At 43.0% G+C, this 20,428-nt stretch overlaps 1 protein-coding gene across 1 annotated transcript in view; it reads right to left on the bottom strand.

The window, feature by feature from the left end:
- LOC311235725 (FYN-binding protein 1-like) overlaps nt 1-13,357 on the bottom strand; it is a gene marked incomplete at both ends in the record, with an annotated part of 92,700 nt that extends 79,343 nt beyond the window's left edge. Inside the window, one exon of the mRNA XM_084323191.1 lies at nt 13,233-13,357. Coding sequence (XP_084179317.1) covers nt 13,233-13,357 — 125 coding nt within the window. The remainder of the gene's footprint in view (nt 1-13,232) is intronic.
- Between the last annotated feature and the right edge of the window lie 7,071 nt (nt 13,358-20,428).

The following is a 20,428-nucleotide window of genomic DNA, read 5'->3' as shown; positions in this document are numbered from 1 at the left end:
GCTGGGTTGACACGAGGACAGAAAGTCTGACGTTTCAACCCGACGTGCATCACTGTGTGACAAGACTCGAGGTGTTTTTCGTGAGGCTTACTGGAACACTCCGAAAATATGTTTATTTGCCATCTTCCCCAGAGTCAAACTAGAAGATGGATATCAATTTCATCTCTGTGTGTCAGAGTTCATTTTTTTACAGAGCGCTAGCTGCTCCCTACTTCCAGTCCTTGTGCTACACTATAGGCTAGTTGCTTGCTTCCAGTCCTTGTGCTAAGCTATAGGCTAGCTGGTCCCTATACTGCTTCCAGCCCTTGTGCTAAGCTATATAGCTAGCTGCTCCCTACTGCTTCCAGCCCTTGTGCTAAGCTATAGGCTAGCTGCTCCCTACTGCTTCCAGCCCTTGTGCTAAGCTATATAGCTAGCTGCTCCCTACTGCTTCCAGCCCTTGTGCTAAGCTATAGCTAGCTGCTCCCTACTGCTTCCAGCCCTTGTGCTAAGCTATATAGCTAGCTGCTCCCTACTGCTTCCAGCCCTTGTGCTAAGCTATAGGCTAGCTGCTCCCTACTGCTTCCAGCCCTTGTGCTAAGCTATATAGCTAGCTGCTCCCTACTGCTTCCAGCCCTTGTGCTAAGCTATATAGCTAGCTGCTCCCTACTGCTTCCAGCCCTTGTGCTAAGCTATAGGCTAGCTGGTCCCTATACTGCTTCCAGCCCTTGTGCTAAGCTATAGCTAGCTGCTCCCTACTGCTTCCAGCCCTTGTGCTAAGCTATATAGCTAGCTGCTCCCTACTACTTCCAGCCCTTGTGCTAAGCTATAGGCTAGCTGGTCCCTATACTGCTTCCAGCCCTTGTGCTAAGCTATAGGCTAGCTGGTCCCTATACTGCTTCCAGCCCTTGTGCTAAGCTATAGCTAGCTGCTCCCTACTGCTTCCAGCCCTTGTGCTAAGCTATATAGCTAGCTGCTCCCTACTGCTTCCAGCCCTTGTGCTAAGCTATAGGCTAGCTGCTCCCTACTGCTTCCAGCCCTTGTGCTAAGCTATATAGCTAGCTGCTCCCTACTGCTTCCAGCCCTTGTGCTAAGCTATAGGCTAGCTGGTCCCTATACTGCTTCCAGCCCTTGTGCTAAGCTATAGGCTAGCTGGTCCCTATACTGCTTCCAGCCCTTGTGCTAAGCTATAGCTAGCTGCTTCCTACTGCTTCCAGCCCTTGTGCTAAGCTATATAGCTAGCTGCTCCCTACTGCTTCCAGCCCTTGTGCTAAGCTATAGGCTAGCTGGTCCCTATACTGCTTCCAGCCCTTGTGCTAAGCTATATAGCTAGCTGCTCCCTACTGCTTCCAGCCCTTGTGCTAAGCTATAGGCTAGCTGGTCCCTATACTGCTTCCAGCCCTTGTGCTAAGCTATAGGCTAGCTGGTCCCTATACTGCTTCCAGCCCTTGTGCTAAGCTATAGCTAGCTGCTCCCTACTGCTTCCAGCCCTTGTGCTAAGCTATATAGCTAGCTGCTCCCTACTGCTTCCAGCCCTTGTGCTAAGCTATAGGCTAGCTGCTCCCTACTGCTTCCAGCCCTTGTGCTAAGCTATATAGCTAGCTGCTCCCTACTGCTTCCAGCCCTTGTGCTAAGCTATAGGCTAGCTGGTCCCTATACTGCTTCCAGCCCTTGTGCTAAGCTATAGGCTAGCTGGTCCCTATACTGCTTCCAGCCCTTGTGCTAAGCTATAGCTAGCTGCTCCCTACTGCTTCCAGCCCTTGTGCTAAGCTATAGGCTAGCTGGTCCCTATACTGCTTCCAGCCCTTGTGCTAAGCTATAGCTAGCTGCTCCCTACTGCTTCCAGCCCTTGTGCTAAGCTATATAGCTAGCTGCTCCCTACTGCTTCCAGCCCTTGTGCTAAGCTATAGGCTAGCTGGTCCCTATACTGCTTCCAGCCCTTGTGCTAAGCTATAGCTAGCTGCTCCCTACTGCTTCCAGCCCTTGTGCTAAGCTATATAGCTAGCTGCTCCCTACTGCTTCCAGCCCTTGTGCTAAGCTATAGGCTAGCTGGTCCCTATACTGCTTCCAGCCCTTGTGCTAAGCTATAGCTAGCTGCTCCATACTGCTTCCAGCCCTTGTGCTAAGCTATATAGCTAGCTGCTCCCTACTGCTTCCAGCCCTTGTGCTAAGCTATAGGCTAGCTGGTCCCTATACTGCTTCCAGCCCTTGTGCTAAGCTATAGGCTAGCTGGTCCCTATACTGCTTCCAGCCCTTGTGCTAAGCTATAGCTAGCTGCTCCCTACTACTTCCAGCCCTTGTGCTAAGCTATATAGCTAGCTGCTCCCTACTGCTTCCAGCCCTTGTGCTAAGCTATAGGCTAGCTGGTCCCTATACTGCTTCCAGCCCTTGTGCTAAGCTATAGCTAGCTGCTCCCTACTGCTTCCAGCCCTTGTGGTAAGCTATATAGCTAGCTGCTCCCTACTGCTTCCAGCCCTTGTGCTAAGCTATAGGCTAGCTGCTCCCTACTGCTTCCAGTCCTTGTGCTAAGCTATAGGCTAGCTGCTCCCTACTGCTTCCAGCCCTTGTGGTAAGCTATATAGCTAGCTGCTCCCTACTGCTTCCAGTCCTTGTGCTAAGCTATAGGCTAGCTGCTCCCTACTTCTTCCAGCCCTTGTGCTAAGCTATAGCTAGCTGCTCCCTACTGCTTCCAGCCCTTGTGGTAAGCTATATAGCTAGCTGCTCCCTACTGCTTCCAGCCCTTGTGCTAAGCTATAGGCTAGCTGCTCCCTACTGCTTCCAGTCCTTGTGCTAAGCTGTGGAGGGCCTCCTGCTCTGCCCTGGTGCAGCTGGAGAACCACACCAGTAGTCCGTATGTGAGCACACTATCTACTGCTTCTTTCTGTTACGCTCCAGAGACATGCTAGACAAAAGGATAAGTATAAAATAAAATAAGTATAGCAAGTATAAAATAGAAGTATGTACATATGTACAATGTTCAATAAAAACAAGGCTCCAAACATCACAAAACAAACTGGTCAGACTACTGCTTGGCCCATTCTGCAATCTGTTAATAAAGTTTTTAATCAATCAATCAATCAATCAATCAATGACATATTCTCAAGACACTGGAGATGGTTGTGGATTACAGAAGGAACCCAGCCCCACTCAACCCCATCACCCTGTGTGACTCCCCAGTAGTCCTTCCGATTCTTGGGAACCATCATCTCCCATGACCTCAAGTGGGAGCTGAACATCAGTTCCCTCCTCAAGAAAGCACAGCAGAGGATGTACTTCCTGCGGCAGCTGAAGAAATTCAACCTGCCAAAGACGATGATGGTGCACTTTTACACATGCCATCAATCATTGAGTCCATCTTCACCTCCTCCATGGTACTGCAGCCACGGCCAAGGACAAAGGCAGGCTGCAGCGTGTCATCATGCACTCAGCTGAGAAGGTGATCGGCTGCTGCAGTCTGCCATCTCTCCAGGACCTGTACGCCTCCAGGAGCCTGAAGCGTGCAGGTAAGATTGTGGCCGACCACCCCGGCCACAACCTGTTTGAGTCATTCTCCTCTGGCAGGAGGCTGCAGTTCATCAGGGCCAAAACCTCACGCCACAAGAACAGTTTCTTTCCCTCTGCAGTGAGCCTCTTCAACAAGGCTCGGGACCTTCACTTCACTGTATTGTTACTTCATTCTAATTAGTGTATATAATTGTATAATTTACCACATCTGCCCAGTTGCACAGCCCTGCCTATTCCTATTCCTACTAAATTTGACTATATATCTATTGAGATATTTAACTTAGTTTATATCCCACATAACTTTATTCAACCTCTTATACAGTCGTATACAGCAGCCCTGCATGGCCTATATTTTATTTCACAAATATTTTATTCTATTGTGCTCAACTTAGCTCATATTTAATTTTACTTTACTCAACCACTTTATTGTATTATCTGTTTGTTAATGGCTGTCCGCTAATGTACTGTAACATCAGTAACATCCAAAGTAACATCCAAAGCAAATTCCTTGTATGTGTAAAGTATACTTGGCAATAAAGACCTTTCTGGTTCTGATTCTGATTGAGAGGAACTGGCTCTGTGTATCACAGTAGCACAATGCATTGTCAAGCCTCGTAGCCAACGTGGTATAGGGTTTGGTTCAATTAAATTAATGCAGGGAGTGGATTTTCATTAATAAAAAATAATTGGCATGAAAAAGTATAGCCTATTAATCTATTGACAACATCAGGTTTCATCAGTGAATGTGATCATGTAAACATGACGGAAGTCTTTCTTTGACTCTGCATTCCCTTAACAATTGTGTGTATTGAGCTGTACACTGTATTGTATACCCATTTACAAAAATCAGTGTACACAAACTTGCAATGGGCCTGGCCTATACAAGATACACTACACAACCAAGGTACCCATGTACATGTCAAAATACTTCCCAAAGGTCAGTGAATACCACGATCACAACACCAGAGTGAGCTCCACAAATCATGTTAAACCCAGATTCGGCTCAAACAATGGACTAAACACGTTTCGCAATTATGCCACATCAATGTGGAACGCCCTACCCAAAGCTGTAAAGGAATGTGAATCACTACCCACTTTCAAAAACACCCTCAAAGAACACCTATACGGGATACTGCAATTCGAAACTGGCCCCTACAAATTTACATTTACATTTACATTTAGTCATTTAGCTGACGCTTTTATCCAAAGCGACTTACATGTTCTGTACGACAAGCCATCAGGAAGGGCACAAGCTGAGCAACAATGTTCATCAAAGTGTTGAGTGCTGGTTAGTTTATTAGGACAAGTGCATGACAGTACGGTTAGTTAGGGTTAGATTCTTTTTTAATTTTTTTTAATTCAGATAATGGTTGAAGAAGTGCGTCTTTAGTCGACGGCGAAAGATTGGACGTGTTTCGGCTGTCCTAACTGGGGTGGGTAGTTCATTCCACCATTGTGTGGCAAGGACTGAGAATAGGCAACTTCTCTTTGATGACCCTCCCGGAGCTTGGATAGGAGTAGGTCTGAGGCGGCCAGAAGATGCAGAGCGTAGGGGTCTTGAGGGTGTGTAGTTAGAAACCATTGACCGGAGGTAGGCGGGAGCGGTTCCCTTTGCCGCACGGTATGCTAGGTCGAGGGCCTTGAAGCGGATTCGTGCAGCAATGGGGAGCCAGTGCAGGTCCCTAAGAAGTTGGGTGACATGGGCCGACTTCGGTAGGTTTGAGATCAGGCGGGCCGCTGCGTTCTGAATGAGTTGAAAAATGTCCTAACCCAGTTGTACGACCAAATATGGCTTTGTCAGTATTCAAATGTACAGTGTACAGTGTCCCCCCCCCCTGCCCAACACCCCCCCCCCCCCCACCTCCAATGTACAGCTCCCCCCCCCCCCCGCCCCCCCAACCCCACCCCACCTACCCAACCTCCTCCAAATTATACAGTTTCTACGTCAACTGTAATGTCAAATGTCAATACACTCTTTTTCTGGACACTTTTTGTATCACAAACAGTACTGTATTTGCAAATCTGGTATGTCATAAATGTATAGATGTAGCAGTACTGTCTATCTGTAAGTCGTGTATATGATGAATTGAAAATGGGGGACCCTGATGTAAACAAGATGAAAGTCTTTCTCTGGTCTGCATCCCCTTAACAATTGTATGTATTGAGCTGTACTGCACTGTACCAATTCTGCAATCTGTTAATAAACTTTTAAATCAATCAATCAATCAATCACATTATAATTACATTGTCATTTAGCTACCGGCAAAAGACACTGATACTTATGCAGGCTGCCTCGTGGGAGGTGCTATATAAATCTTCATCACACAGAGATAAAACCTTTTTCACCCTGAAAAGCAGGAACTTCGAAGCGTGAGGCCACAGCACCAAGACCCCATATCAGTAAGACATTTATATTAAGTCATGGTTTTCAAATAGTCATTATATAATAGAAATCTGCGACTGTCGTCTTGTCTTAAAATTTACATTTCCACGTATTTTACCGTAACACTAATATATGCTAGCGTTCATGTTTGTTCGTGCAAAGCAGCAGCTAAATTCTCAACACGTGGAGTGTAACTGAGGGGTTACAATACCCTGACTGTATTAAAGATTGTGATAGATTAAACCACTGCTAGGTATGTACTTAATTACTGGCCAGACAGTACATCGAATATAGATGGTGAACACTCATAATAACACGGCATTGACAAAGAAATAGTATTTGAGGGTAATTTATTATTATGCAACATTAGGTTACAGAATGAGAATTAAGGTCACGCTTGTATGGCGCAGAATATGCATAAAGTCAGTCAGTAGCATGAGTCACTGGGAATAGCAGGATTCCTACGATGGGTACTAGGTTGACGCCACCTGGCGTATAATAGCAATTATAGAAGGCAACGCTGGTACCGCCTGGAGACACTGGGTTCCTCCCAGGGTTGTAAGGCCTGGAGGATAGAGGAATGTTCGGATACTCAGTCTGATTCAATGAAGAATAAAGGGACCCCACGTACAGGAGTCAGTCCTTGTAAATCCAACGATCAGCAGCAAAAGCAATAACTGTAATCCAAATGCTCGATAGCAAACGATGATAGCTAGCCAGCCTCTGTCCATGAGGCCAGCCCGAGTGTAATCCTCACGAGGTTGAATCCCAAACGATAGTGGAAATCAACAATGCTCTTCTCCGGGTAACACGTTCCAAATCAATATAATCCAACCAGTAATGGTTCTGCAATCGCCGCCGCTGGTTCTCCTGTGCACATGTCCAACGGTTCTCCGACTAGGCCTCCTCGGGTGCTGGCGACGTATTTAGGCCACACACCCTGGCTAAGGTTCACTAGCTAAATACGAACGAACCGCTGGGTAATGCTACACACGAACGAACTGTGGTTGCACAATATACAATAAATGAACGACTATTTACTTCACATTAAACTAGGTCGAACTTGACGTTACTGCATTAAACTCTGACACTTTACTATTCTATTCGCACGTGGCTCTCAATGCTCTGTTAGATGCACGGTTGCTCATTTCACTGTTACGTTGACTCGGGATGAACTTGATGAACAAACACGAAGCGCTGCTGGGCGCACCTGCGCCGTATTTATACTTAAGTGATTATCTAGTCCCAAACCTCAGTTCTTGTCTGGTATGTTTCGACATGCCTGAGCTTGTCTTTGAACCTGACGTTGGGGGCTTGCGAGCTGGCGCCTAGGGCGCTGTCCAATCAGGAGAGCGAATATTACTATGGTTCGAACGCAGGTAAAGGGATATACCGTGTATAATAAATAATAATAACAAATAATATACAAAGTATATAAAACAATAAATGTAGATTCTCAACTTTAATCTGGCCCTTCACAACATGGAGCAATGAATGTGTTCATGCACACATGTAAGAATTAAGAATGGGAAATTCAGAAATAAAAAGTATACCCTTGGTAGAATTCAATATGATATAATAATATATCATTATATTCGAAAATCATTTAAGGTGTATTCGTGCACGCACACACGTGTCCCATGTCTTTGGAAAGACCAGATTACTTATTTGGCATTAAAAAGTTCTCTGCAGCAGTATATGACAGCAGGCATAGAGTGTATATTTTCAGCAATACGTTTGTTTAGGTTAAGGTTATAACCAAGTGTTATGAGATATTCTTTTTTTTTTTAAATGTGATAATATTTCCACAGAGGTTGTTACAGGATCTCACTGCCACCTAGTGGTAGCAGGATCTCACTGCCACCTAGTGGTAGCCTATGTAAATGTATGTACCACGTGGATGGTAGTGCAGGTTAGACACTCTGATGTTACGAGACCGCCGCCATCTTGGTATGAGTGAAAACAAACAAATTTCTACCATCAAATGTATGCGTTGAGCTCCGTTTTTATTACATGTTTTATCACATTCTTGTTCGTTTCATAACATTTTCATACGATTTGTTTTGAAAATATTGAGGCCAACATGGCGAGATATGCGTCAAATAAGCTTGCCCTGATTGACTTGTCCAGACATGGCCATCTCTCGAAGACCCAAATTGAAGCTGCTGTGTTACGTTTTGTACTAATAACAAACATTGCATATAAATGATACATGGGACACTGACAGATTTGTAACATATTTCACTGTAAAAAAAATATTATATTTCACGAGAAATTCACTATTATTTTACAGATTACTTTTGTTTTTCTACTTTAAGTGTAAATGTCATAAAAATACAGTAAATGACCTTTTATCTAAATATTAACCATTAAATAAAGGTTGTAATCTGTAAATGTATTTGACAGTAAGTATTTGGCAACCATTGATGCCAGACATTTACTGTTTTCTTGCAGATTTTTTTCTTACAGTTAGAAAAAAAAGCTGCAAGAAAACGGTAAATGTCTGGCATCAATGGTTGCCAAATTTTGTATTGCCTGACGGCACTAGAAATAACCTTTTTTGAAGTTTATTTGTGCTTCACTTACACTTATTTTGTCTCAACAGTTTGGATTGCAGTTCCGCTTCATCAGTTGCAACATTTAGCCTATCTGCAGATTTAGGACAGGTTAGTCCACATGTATACACAAGTTAAACACCAATACCTTACTTGTTGTCATATCCATACACATGCACACACACAGAACTTCCTGGAATTGTTAGATGGAACATGAGATTTGAGGGAATACTTAACTTCTGAAAAATGCCTGGTCATACATGTAAATGTAAGTCCTGTGGCCTGTCATTGAAATCGCTTAAACGTTATGTTGACCATCAGTTACTTCATAGACATGAAGCAAACAAGCAATTGTGGTGTGGCTGACTGCAAACGTCAGTTTCTGAAGTATACTGCTTTGAAAACACATATGTACCGTGACCACAGGACCATCTCTGCTTCACAAAGAAATTATATAGGATGTTCATTCAAATGCGAGGCCGCAAGTTGTCAGAAGCAATATACTAATCTCAGGGATGTCATTGCACATCTGAAATCGCATATATTGAAAAAAGAGACAGTAAAATGTCCATTTGCAAATTGTGACAAAACCTATAAAGTAAAATCATCATTCACTAGCCATATCGCAAGGTTTCATATGAATCAAACAGAGTTGTTTGTAACCCCTGGCCCTACACAATCGCAGTCTACTCAGGATTCCGCTGAGGTGCAAAGGGATTTAGATGCAAGTCATGGATGCCAGATGACACTGAAATGAGAGCCCTGTATCAAAAAAATCTATGCCTTTTTTACATGCGTCTGCAGGCTAAATGCCTCATTCCATCATCAACAATACAGATTATTGTTGAAGAAATCGACAGTTTGAATGATACGTGTCATCGGTACACTAAGAAGGAATTCAAAAAGTTAATGGAAGCTAAAACAAACTTGTCTGAGACTGATATTGACAGTGTTTTGAGTATTTTGGGAGAAGCAGATTTGCATTCACTGTGCAGCTCTCACCTTTCCACTGGGCACAGAAGAAAGATGTTCTTCCAAAAGAACTTTTCATATGTGCACCCACAGGCTATTTATCTTGGCACAGACGAGAATAGAAGGGAGTGCTATGCACAATATATCCCACTTCAGGATACTTTACGATCCATGTTAAAAGACCCTGCTGTGTGGCAAGAGTGTGTGAAGCCACAAAATAATGCTGCTTCTACTAATGTGTTTTCAAGTCCAACGACTTATTCATGGAGCCAGGTATAAGCTTAAAGCTGATCTTGTACCAGGATGCATTTGAGGTAGTGAACCCTCTTGGATCATCAAAGAAGAAGCACAAAATTGTAGGAGTTTACTTTACACTTGCCAACTTCGAGGCCATCTATCGTTCTAGTGTTGACAACTTGCAGCTTTTGCTTCTGTGTCCTGAGAGGTACTTTAAGTACTTTGCACATGAAAAGTTGTTTGCACGGATGCTGTCAGATATTAGAGAACTTGAGAGGCATGGACTGGTCACTTCATCTGGCCAGGTGGTGCGGGCAACAGTCGTATGTATTCTGGGGGACAATTTAGGCTCTCACTCGATCGGTGGCTTTACTGAGAATTTCAGTACTGCTAGTCACTGCTGCAGGTATTGCTTAGTGCCTACAAATGAAATGGACAACCCGACAGATCGGTTTCCGGTAAGAACAGTTGAGACCTACAAGGAAGCACTGCGACAACTACAGGACTCTGAGGCAACACATGTAAAGGGACTCAAGTTTGACTCTGTTTTCAACTCTCTTAAGTATTTCCATGTATGCCAGCCAGGGCTCCCACCATGCATAGGCCATGACTTGTTTGAAGGCGTAGTAGCCTATGACCTTACCCTTTACTTGAGGTATTTTGTAAAGGTGAAGAAATGGTTCACATACACACAGCTGAACCGACGAATCGCACAGTTCAAATATGTGGGTTCTGATGCTGGTTCTGCTCCTTGTGAAGTGAGTATAAGTGGTATGAAGATTAGTGGGCAGGCGGCTGAGAATTGGTGTCTTTTGAGACTTCTACCAGTGATTATTGGGGATAAGATGTCGGATACTAAGGATCCAGTGTGGCAGTTACTGATCTTGCTGAAAGAGCTTTGTGAGTTGGTCTGTGCCCCCAAGATATGTCCCTCAAATCTGTTTCCTCAATGTTCAGATTCAAGATTATCTTGAAACAAGGAAACAACTATTTCCCACAGAGAAACTCAAACCAAAACATCACTACCTCGTCCACTATCCCTCTTTGATCATGAAACTTGGTCCACTCATACGGTTGTGGACAATGAGGTTTGAGAGCAAACACTCATACTTCAAAAGATGCATAAGGAGGACACAGAACTGCAAAAATGTGTGTAAGACACTTGCAAACAATCATCAGCTGCTTCAGTCATATCTGAACTCCAGCTCTTTCTTTCCTGCAACTTTGCAAGTAAAAAACATGTTTCCTTACCACACTGAGTTGTACAATGACCAAGTGCGTGATGCGGTTAAAGCAAGCTCGCTCCCACATCCTGAGTTGGTGTCCACAGAAGTGCAGTGGAAGGGTACCCTGTATAGGAAAGGCTATTTTCTATGCATTAAGAATGAAGAGTCAGTGGAATTTGGACAAATTGAGCTCATTCTGATGAAGGAAAACAAGTGTGTGTACTTCCTGTTGATACCACACTCGTCATCCTATCTGGCAGAGTATGGTCTCTATAACCTTGGAGAAGCAGCTAGACAAATGGTTTGCATCAATGCTGAACAGTGTTTGGACTTTTATCCACTAGCTGCATATAGTCTATGTGGAATGACAGTCCTGTCCCTTAAACACAGTGTTCTGGATCAGTAGCTTACTGAATTAGCTACTGACGATATATGGGGTGGCTGATTAGTTGGGGAGGGGATGGGAATCTCAGTTATATTTGATCTTGATTCTTGGGAGTAATGATTCGATTCATAATTGATTGGGTACATACATTCTAAATTCTAAATTGCTGCACGAGGCATATATAACTAATGTAGTATAGGCATCCAAATCATTCTCATTCATACACACACACACACACACACACACACACACACACACACACACACACACACACACACACACACACACACACACACACACTGAGGACAGACTCAGGCAAAGTGGCAGGATAGGTGTCAGCAGTTGGGCGTTCAGTGTCTTCAACACTTCCACACACTGCAAGGAGGAGCTGGCATCAAACAGCTGTGCCCCTCAGCCAATGCCACCCCAGGTGAGCCAATAAAAACAGCCGTATTTATTTAGCATTGAACTACCATCCTAAACAGCTTTCATTACTGTTTTTTTTTAATGTGTCCTGAAGCCGGTGGAATCCAGAAAGTTACTTGCTCATGCCAAGAGTAAGTGAAACATTGACTGTCACTCTATTTGAGCATGTCTTCATTTTTATATAGTAGAGTGTATGTCAAACTGACTTTTGTTTAACAAAATGGGATTAATAAAGTATCTATCTTTAGGTTACAACAGCAGAGAATCGGAAGGAGATTCCAGTAGCCCGTCTACAGCCTTGCCTGCCAGTTCAGGCATTTTTTCTTCTGTCAGCAGCAGTAAGTAAAACCATTGTGCACACTTTCCTTTCAAATGAATACTTGAGGTCTGTTACGACCAGAAAGGAGATTGCACTGTGCTCATTACATAATTAGCTGCTGCCTTAATGAGGTACACATGGAATGAGTTCAAGTATTAGGGTTCTAATGGGTTCTCCTGGGTAGGCTCCCAGATATACACAGTACATTTCACAGAGTACATTTGACTCAAACTGAGTAAATTGTACTCAAACTGAGTACATTTTACTCAAACTGGTTTGGGTCAAATCTTACTCAGTTTGAGTCAAATGTACTCAGTTTGAGTAGAATTTACTCTGTGAAATGTACTGTGTACTTTTTTTTGGTTATAACCTCTGCATTTGTCATGTCTCGATGGTAATCAATAAATTATGATGTCAAATCAAAATCCATAATGGATAAGGGGTCAGGGGAAGATTTACCTCCACCCAATCAAAACTCAAACCAGCAATTTAATTGGACGGCCTAGTTGTGCGTCAGAAGCTGAACCAGAATGCACCTATCATCATAATCTATTGATTACCATCGAGACATTATGACAAATGCAGAGATTATAATAAAAAGTACATAGAAATCTGGGAGCCTACCCCCCTTAAATACACTGATTTAAGCTTCAAATTTGAGTTTCATATTGTGGGCTCAATTTGTTGCCGTCTTCACTGTTAACATCCAACCATGGTCGCACTGAGTAGTGTACTTGCAGAGGTGGTGGTCCAAACAATATGATAATACTCCTCTGTGCCTGTTTTGAAAATAACGTTATCATTCACTACCATTTTTGACCCCTCTACAGACTTTCCCAACACCACTTCAGACAGAGATGCGGATGCGCTGTTTGACTCCTGCCTAAGCTCGCCTACAAGCTCCTTGTCACCTCCGTTCATGCCAAGACTATGCCCCATCACAAATAAACGTGCGTACATTTACCATGTATACTGTTGGGGATGTTGAAGGTTTCATTCAATTGGTAAATGGTCGGCGCAAAACTGTTCTTACTGACTATGTAAATGTGTTTAAAAAAAGAAACACCTGTCATACAGAATGGCACTATTCTAAAATGGTTCAATGTATGTTAAAAAACAACACATGAATTGAAAGCAGACATTCTGAACTTTTACCTCATAGTTCATTGTTTCATTTAAAATACAAATGATATTGTCTCAGAGGCAAAACAACCAATCTCTCATATCTGTGCTAATTATGGCTTACTGTATTCCAGGTCTGCCGATGTCCTCATTGTCCTCCACCAATGAGTGCTCCATCAGCCGTGAGAAGGGAACAGCAGCACTGGACAATAACTGGCACTTCAGTTTCAAGATACAGTGGAACATCATGCCGTCGCATATACTAAAAACATTGGAGAATAAAGAGCGGCCAACGGCGAGGGATAGAAGAGAAATAGTCAGGTTGATTTCCGCAGAAATCCTGGTTGTCTGCAAACATCCTCAAAAGAAACATTTGAATGAAATTGCCCGCAAGATGGTACTGGATTATCCTAAGTCCTTCAAGGATGTGATGGAGGATCAAGTAATAGGTAGTGGCTACGATTCTCTAGCAAAACAACTACAATGCAGAGTGGATAACCACAAAAGGATAGGTCCACCAACGATGACTCAGCCCAGCAGTGTTGACAAGGGAAAGACACGAAGGAAAATTTCTTATGGATGTGTGAACCCAGAACCTCAACTGCGTGCTGCAAATGACGAATCACAGAGGAAGATGAAAGAGGAGCTACATAAAATGTTTGAGGAAAATGAGAAAGATGAGAAGAAAATAGAAGCATTGATGACTAACACGTTTGCCTCCCAGAGAAGAGATGTCCTAGATGAGAAAGACACACAGACTTTGAAAAAAGAATGGCCCTATCTTTTCAACACAACTGGCTTGAAGGCTCATTTCAATGAACTGACCGGGGTCCAGATAAATGAAGAATTCCAAGAGGCCATGAATGTAAAATACAAGAGTCCTGGGATTTTTCAAGTGTCTGCGCCCAGAAAGAGATAGTGTTGCAGGAAAACTCCAACCTCAAATCCAGGCTGCGGGTTATGATGACTCCGTTGGGACTGTGTTACTGCTTTTAGCTCACTTCAAAGAAGACCAAAACAAGATGCTCATAAATGTTGAAGATACCTGTCTTGCAGCAGATGTGAACTCTCAGGATCTTCCCACAACCCCATGCATATTGCTGTGTGGTAAGTTAAGTAAAGGATAATGTATAGCTATACTCTGTCATTGTCGCAAAATAATTGACCGACACTGCGTTCTGGAACACCGAGGCACAGCCGAGGTGTTCTAAACCCAGTGAAGGTCAATTATTTTGCGACATTGACAGAGCATAGCTATACATTATCCCGCTTATTACATGGCTAACTTACTAACAATATACCTAATTCATTTTACACCATCGACAAGACGAGATCAAATGCAGACTCAGTTGTTCTGTGGCTCCTCTGTCATCGCCGGCACCCGGCAGGTGTGTGGACTTGATTGCACTGATGTAGTGCAGTTGTGCATAATGGTAATGCTTAGCTTTCGTGACTGCGATCAAAATGCTTGATTGTGATTGGTCAATAGCGCTCTGTTGCCCCTGACAGCGGTCAATATTGCGCGTTGCCCATGACAGCGGTGAATTATCGAGAAATAAATGTTTTTTTTATCTACTTTTTCTCCCCATTTTTCTATTTTTCTCCCGTCCCCAATTTCGTATTGTCCAATTACCCTACCCTTCCCCCTACCCTCCCCTGTCTCGAACGCTGTTAGGCCATGCCTCCCACAAGCCGGCTGCAATGTGGACGAATCACGTGTCCCCTCCGGTACTCAAGGAGGCAGCCGTCGCATCTTTTCACCTGCACAGCGCGATCTCTCAGCGGCGAGGGTCTGCGTGGGAGAGACACGCTGCCCTCGTTGCTTCCTGATTCTACTGCGCAGGCGCACCAACCGACCTGTAGGAGTCGCTGTCCACAACGTCCAATCCCCACCCACCAGCTTCCCACCCCCTAATACTGCCAATTGTATTAGTATGAACAACCAGCCAAGCTGGTAGCAACGCCGAGAGCTGGGCTCGAACCCAGCATCTCCTGCGTTGGTGGCGAACGCCTTGCCCACTGCGCCACCTAGCCGCCCGCATTTTGGCTAATGTTAAAACTTGTCAGCTCAGTTTTGTCTATTTTTCTGTGTGTGCGCGTGCGTCTGTCATACCTTCACAGGACAAAGCCCACTGACTGCATCTGTCTTCATGGTAGCAGTGGACCAGGTGGTGGTCAATGATGGAGTCTCAACATTCACTGAAGCAGTTAATGCCATGTTCATGATCTATTATGCCCTCAACATCGACTATCCTGTAGAGCTGGGTGCAACAATGGAGTTTCTTCAAAAGGTAATTGTATATTTTTTCATCTTTTAATTCATTTACCAGTATAATGAACTTTTAATCATAAAGTCCTTGTAGCAGTTTGAGAGTGAATCAATGCAGTGCAGAAGGCAGGGCATGAGTGACAGAGCCCATTCTTTCAAACATTCATTGAGAGCAGCACACACATAGGCTATAGCAGTATCACGGTATGCAGCCAAGGCCCACCAATGTGAGAATGAACGGAATTGTGTAAATGTACGCCATTTGATAACGATGTCAATCCTTTTATGTACCACTCCTCTACAGATGCATGTTCAAGATAAATCCGGACAAGGGCTCAAAAGTCCACAAACAAGGCAATAAGAAGTGTCTCGCAGTCAATCCCAAGGTCCTGTCACTCATATCGAAGATATCAGAGCATGACTGGCTGTAGTGACTGGTGAGTTTGCTGTTAATTCATTTGATTACTTGTGATTTATTTCATGTCCCTTTTTTCAAAACTATTTGGCAGGTGATCGGATCAACCTCTATTCAGGTAAATCTAATTCTTTCCACCACAAGGTCGGGAGTAAAGCGAATACAGTTTCCATAGGAAAAAAAACATTCAGTGCTGTTCTTTGTTCTTCCAATTAAGAAACTAATTTCATTTCAGATATAACTAATGTTAATAGCAGCATCTACGCTCACCTCCACCATTGGTGTTTTGAAATGAACAGTTGCTTCTCACTGTTGTCACACCTAAACCACCTCTTCTCGTAGATTACAAACTTCTCTCTATGGAGATTTGCCAGAATGATGTGGGCAGTGAAACGTGAGCTCACAAGATCAGAATGGTCTCATGTCCAAATTCTTAAGATTTGGACATCAATATGATGCAATTTCTTCTTTATTTCTCCATGAGGTTGATTGAAATAGTATTTCTGTTTGTGTGTATTACAGAGAATCCAGAGCCATCAGGACTAAAATGAAGCGAAACAAGATACAGCAGCACTGGAAGAAAGAGGATGAATAACATTCTTGTTGACAATGGTCATAAATCGCAGGTTTTACCAGCTGCTGTTGCAGCATTGTCCGAAAAGGGCTAGGGAGAAGCACTATATAGCTTGCCGGGCCCTACGCCTGAAGACTACCTTTTTTTATACACATATATACCTGCACATATTCATACATGATACATATTCATACATGATGTTTATAGCATTGTTCTGTATATACTGTATACATACACATATACACACATGCATATATATTTATCCCATAAATACTGTATCATATTATAAATAATAAGCTGTACACCAACTGGGGTGCTCTTTGCCATGGATATGTATGTGTGTGTGTGTGTATGTATATATATATATATATACACACATGGCAAAGAGCACCCCATAGTTGGTATACACAGCTTATTTACAATATGATTAATAAATTAGTGTTGGCATGTATATAAAGTGATATACAGTACATATACACATTATAGTATATTATGGTTGAGCACTTTGGTTCCGCACGGACGTTTACACTGTTATAGAATAAACCGCTGCCAGCAGGCAGCAGCCCAGCACTGACCATCACCAACCCTAACTTAGGGGTTAGAGTCAGAGGTGGTCTAGGTCTGGTTAATAGAGGCCATAACCAGACCTAGACCACCTCTAACTCTAACCCCTAACCAGACCTAGACCACCTCTAACTCTAACCACTAACCAGACCTCTTCCATGTGGCACTTTAACAGTACACTGACCTCAGAATGTATGTTTTTATGCAAGCAGATTGCAATCAGTGTGTACTACTAGTACTACTGTATTTAGTTTACAGTATCATGTTGTTATAGAATAAACCGCTGCCAGCAGCAGCCCAGCACTGACCAATGACCATCACCAAACTTAACTTAGGGGTTAGAGTCAGAGCCTAGGTGGTCTAGGTCTCGTTAGGGTAGGGCTGGGCGATATAACGATAATGATAAATATCGCGATATATTTTAATAATCGATATCGAATATCGAAATAAAAAGAAAATCGTTTTTTTTTTTTTTTTTTTTTTTTTTTTTTTTTTTTTTTACCTGCAACAGGGCAGTTTTAAAACCAGAGACAGTGGACAGACTTGTCTTTCTTGCCTGCAACTTAAAGTAATGGCTTTGCTTGTCCAAATGACAATACTGACCAAATTGAGATTTATTTTTCTCTTGTCCATTTATTTTGTTTGCTTTCTAATTTAAAATACAGTTTGAAACCGTCTGTACACAGTAGGCTATGTGTGCTAGCAGAACTAGACTCCAGTCACGAGTCACGGTGCACATGTGCGGTGGTTTGTCCACCAAAAAAGCGCCAAAATATCGAAAATAAACTAGCAGAGCCAGAACTGTTCAACTCCCCTGGAGCCACAGCCAGCAGAGAAGCCGGTTTACTTTCGCTTTTAAACCAGCTGCAGCCTGAGAACTGGAGTGTGAGGGGATGTAACACTAAAGATGGCGGCAATGACAAAGAATTGCTGCAAAATAAACATACATCTGTTGTTAAAAAAAAGAAAAAAGAAAATTGTAGAGAGGTGGTCTTGGTCTGGTTAGGGGTTAGAGTCAGAGGTGGTCTAGGTCTGGTTAATAGAGGCCATAACCAGACCTAGACCACCTCTAACTCTAACCACTAACCAGACCTCTTCCATGTGGCACTTTAACAGTACACTGACCTCAGAATGTATGTTTTTATGCAAGCAGATTACAATCAGTGTGTACTACTGTGTTTAGTTTACAGTATCATGTTATTATAGAATAAACCGCTGCCAGCAGCAGCCCAGCACTGACCAATGACCATCACCAAACTTAACTTAGGGGTTAGAGTAAGAGCCTAGGTGGTCTAGGTCTGGTTAGGGGTTAGAGTCAGAGAGGTGGTCTTGGTCTGGTTAGGGGTTAGAGTCAGAGGTGGCCTAGGTCTGGTTAATAGAGGCCATAACCAGACCTCTAGACCATCTCTAACTCTAACCCCTAACCAAACCTAGACCACCTCTAAATCTAACCCCTAACCAGACCTTCCATCACCATGTGGCACTTTACACAACAACCTCAAAATGTGATTTATCATTTTATGTTTATGCAAGCAGATTGCAATCAGATTGCTACTGTGTGTACTATACACTATTGTACTGTACTATTATCTACTCAAGTTCAACTACTACTGTACTGTGTTTGTTTGTTTACAAAACACAGTATCCCGTTAGTGTTGTTGACACTGTTACACTGGCTGCTGTTACTGTTATTTAATATTTTCAAATAAATCGCTGCCAGGTGAGCAAGGCCAGAGATAATGTGACTGTATTATTAAGTTATTTCTCCATTCACAGATCGACAGTGAGTGCACCCTTCCTGTGTATTACTTTTGCCGCCGACTCAGATTCCCCTAGGTTAAAAAATAAATACGCAATTAGAATATGTTCCATGTTGACTATTTCCATTGACTAAAAATAGACAAAAATGTCATCCGTTTACTAAAATGCTCAGACATTTAGTTGACTAAAACTGACTAAACGAAAAAAATAAATGAAAATGACTAAATATGATAAACGAAAAAGGAGCACTTGATACATTACTAAGACTAAAACTAAAATGAAAATAGCTGCCAAAATTAACACTGGTTTACAGTGACATTCCATATAAATGTTGTGATTTCCATATAAAATGTTGTGCTAATAAATACCGCTCTCCTTCGAGACACCACCTCCGACTCATCTCTCAGCACTATACAATATTATGCTATATATAGTCGTTTCCTTTTCACCATTGGCAGATTATCATCCACATTGGAGAATAGAGATTTTACATGCTTATTTCTACTTTTGACACATTAACTGTACTGACTTTTACAAGGTATATCAACTGTATGTATGAACTCCAAATATACTGAGAAGAGTGCTTGCTTGTGGGTTGTTGAACTGGAGTGCAGCTGAGACCTTTAGACATAAAATGCCTGCTAAAAACTCCTATTAAAACCTATGCAATTAGGGTTTTTTGGAAAGATTTTCAGAATTGTCAGTTCTGTATCACACTAGCTCCCGCTCTGCGTCTGTTGCATATATCTCGCTTCAGCATATATACACTGAATAATTTCACAAATGTACCTTTAAATGCCAGCATTCATCTGGCCACACCCCCATCCGCTTACCTATATAAGCAGGGGTGGTGCCACACACTCATCTCCTTCTCAAATTTCATCACAAGCAACGTGTTGCTCATATGCCCACTTGACGTGGAGAAAAATATTGTTTACAAAGAGAGGAAGAACAAGGAGATACGTTGACATCATATCTTTATTTTCTCTCTCACTATTTTCGAGAAAATACGGCAATGTTGTCTTCGTCACTGGAGTGTCTGGAAGATGGTGATCATTCTAAAAACCCTCCACCGGTTTTCGTATTGGGAGCACGCCGCTGCATGCTTCTCAACTGCAGTTCCTTGCTGTGTTTGTTGGGGTGAAACCTTTCAGGCCACAGCTGAACTGTAAGACGCGCCGCTGTTGTGAGGAGCGGTGGGTTTCAGGTTGGGTGAGTACTGTCGCTGGCAGGCTTCACTTGTCTGTTAGTGCTATGGGGGCTACTTGACAATGTTTATGAAAACCGGCCCCAGGCTAGGGTCCTTTGTTCAGCCACCTAGGCGACAGAAGACCTTGGTCTGAAGACCATTGTAGTTTTAACTAGTGGGCCGCGACCATTAACACTGGTGATCCCTGTGTTTTCTGGACGAGTGGGTATCTCCCTGTCACCGTGTAGCCCCTTCTTTCATATCCAAATGAGAGTATTCCTTCACAAGGAGATATGTGCATGGATGTTCGATAGCGGAAGATCCATGTTCAAGTCAGCTACACAGGCCAGTTTGGTATTGTGCTGATTCCGTCGGGTGTTGGTAAAATCACCGTTGTAAAGCTGTGTTGACATCTTGTTTCTCTTTTCTCTTAAAAAGTGAGGAGGGTTTCAGAACGACGGCCTGTCTGGGTGAGTGTTATGTCATTGTGTACAAGTTCAGGTGATAGCTGCTTAGCTTACGGTTAGTAGGCCTACTGTTAGCCAGTC

Source organism: Notolepis coatsorum, assembly GCF_963971535.1.
Source record: "Notolepis coatsorum genome assembly, chromosome: 10".
Classification (NCBI taxonomy): domain Eukaryota; kingdom Metazoa; phylum Chordata; class Actinopteri; order Aulopiformes; family Paralepididae; genus Notolepis; species Notolepis coatsorum.
The sequence above is the reverse complement of the archived record's forward strand: the minus strand, read 5'-3'. Positions and strand labels throughout refer to the sequence as shown.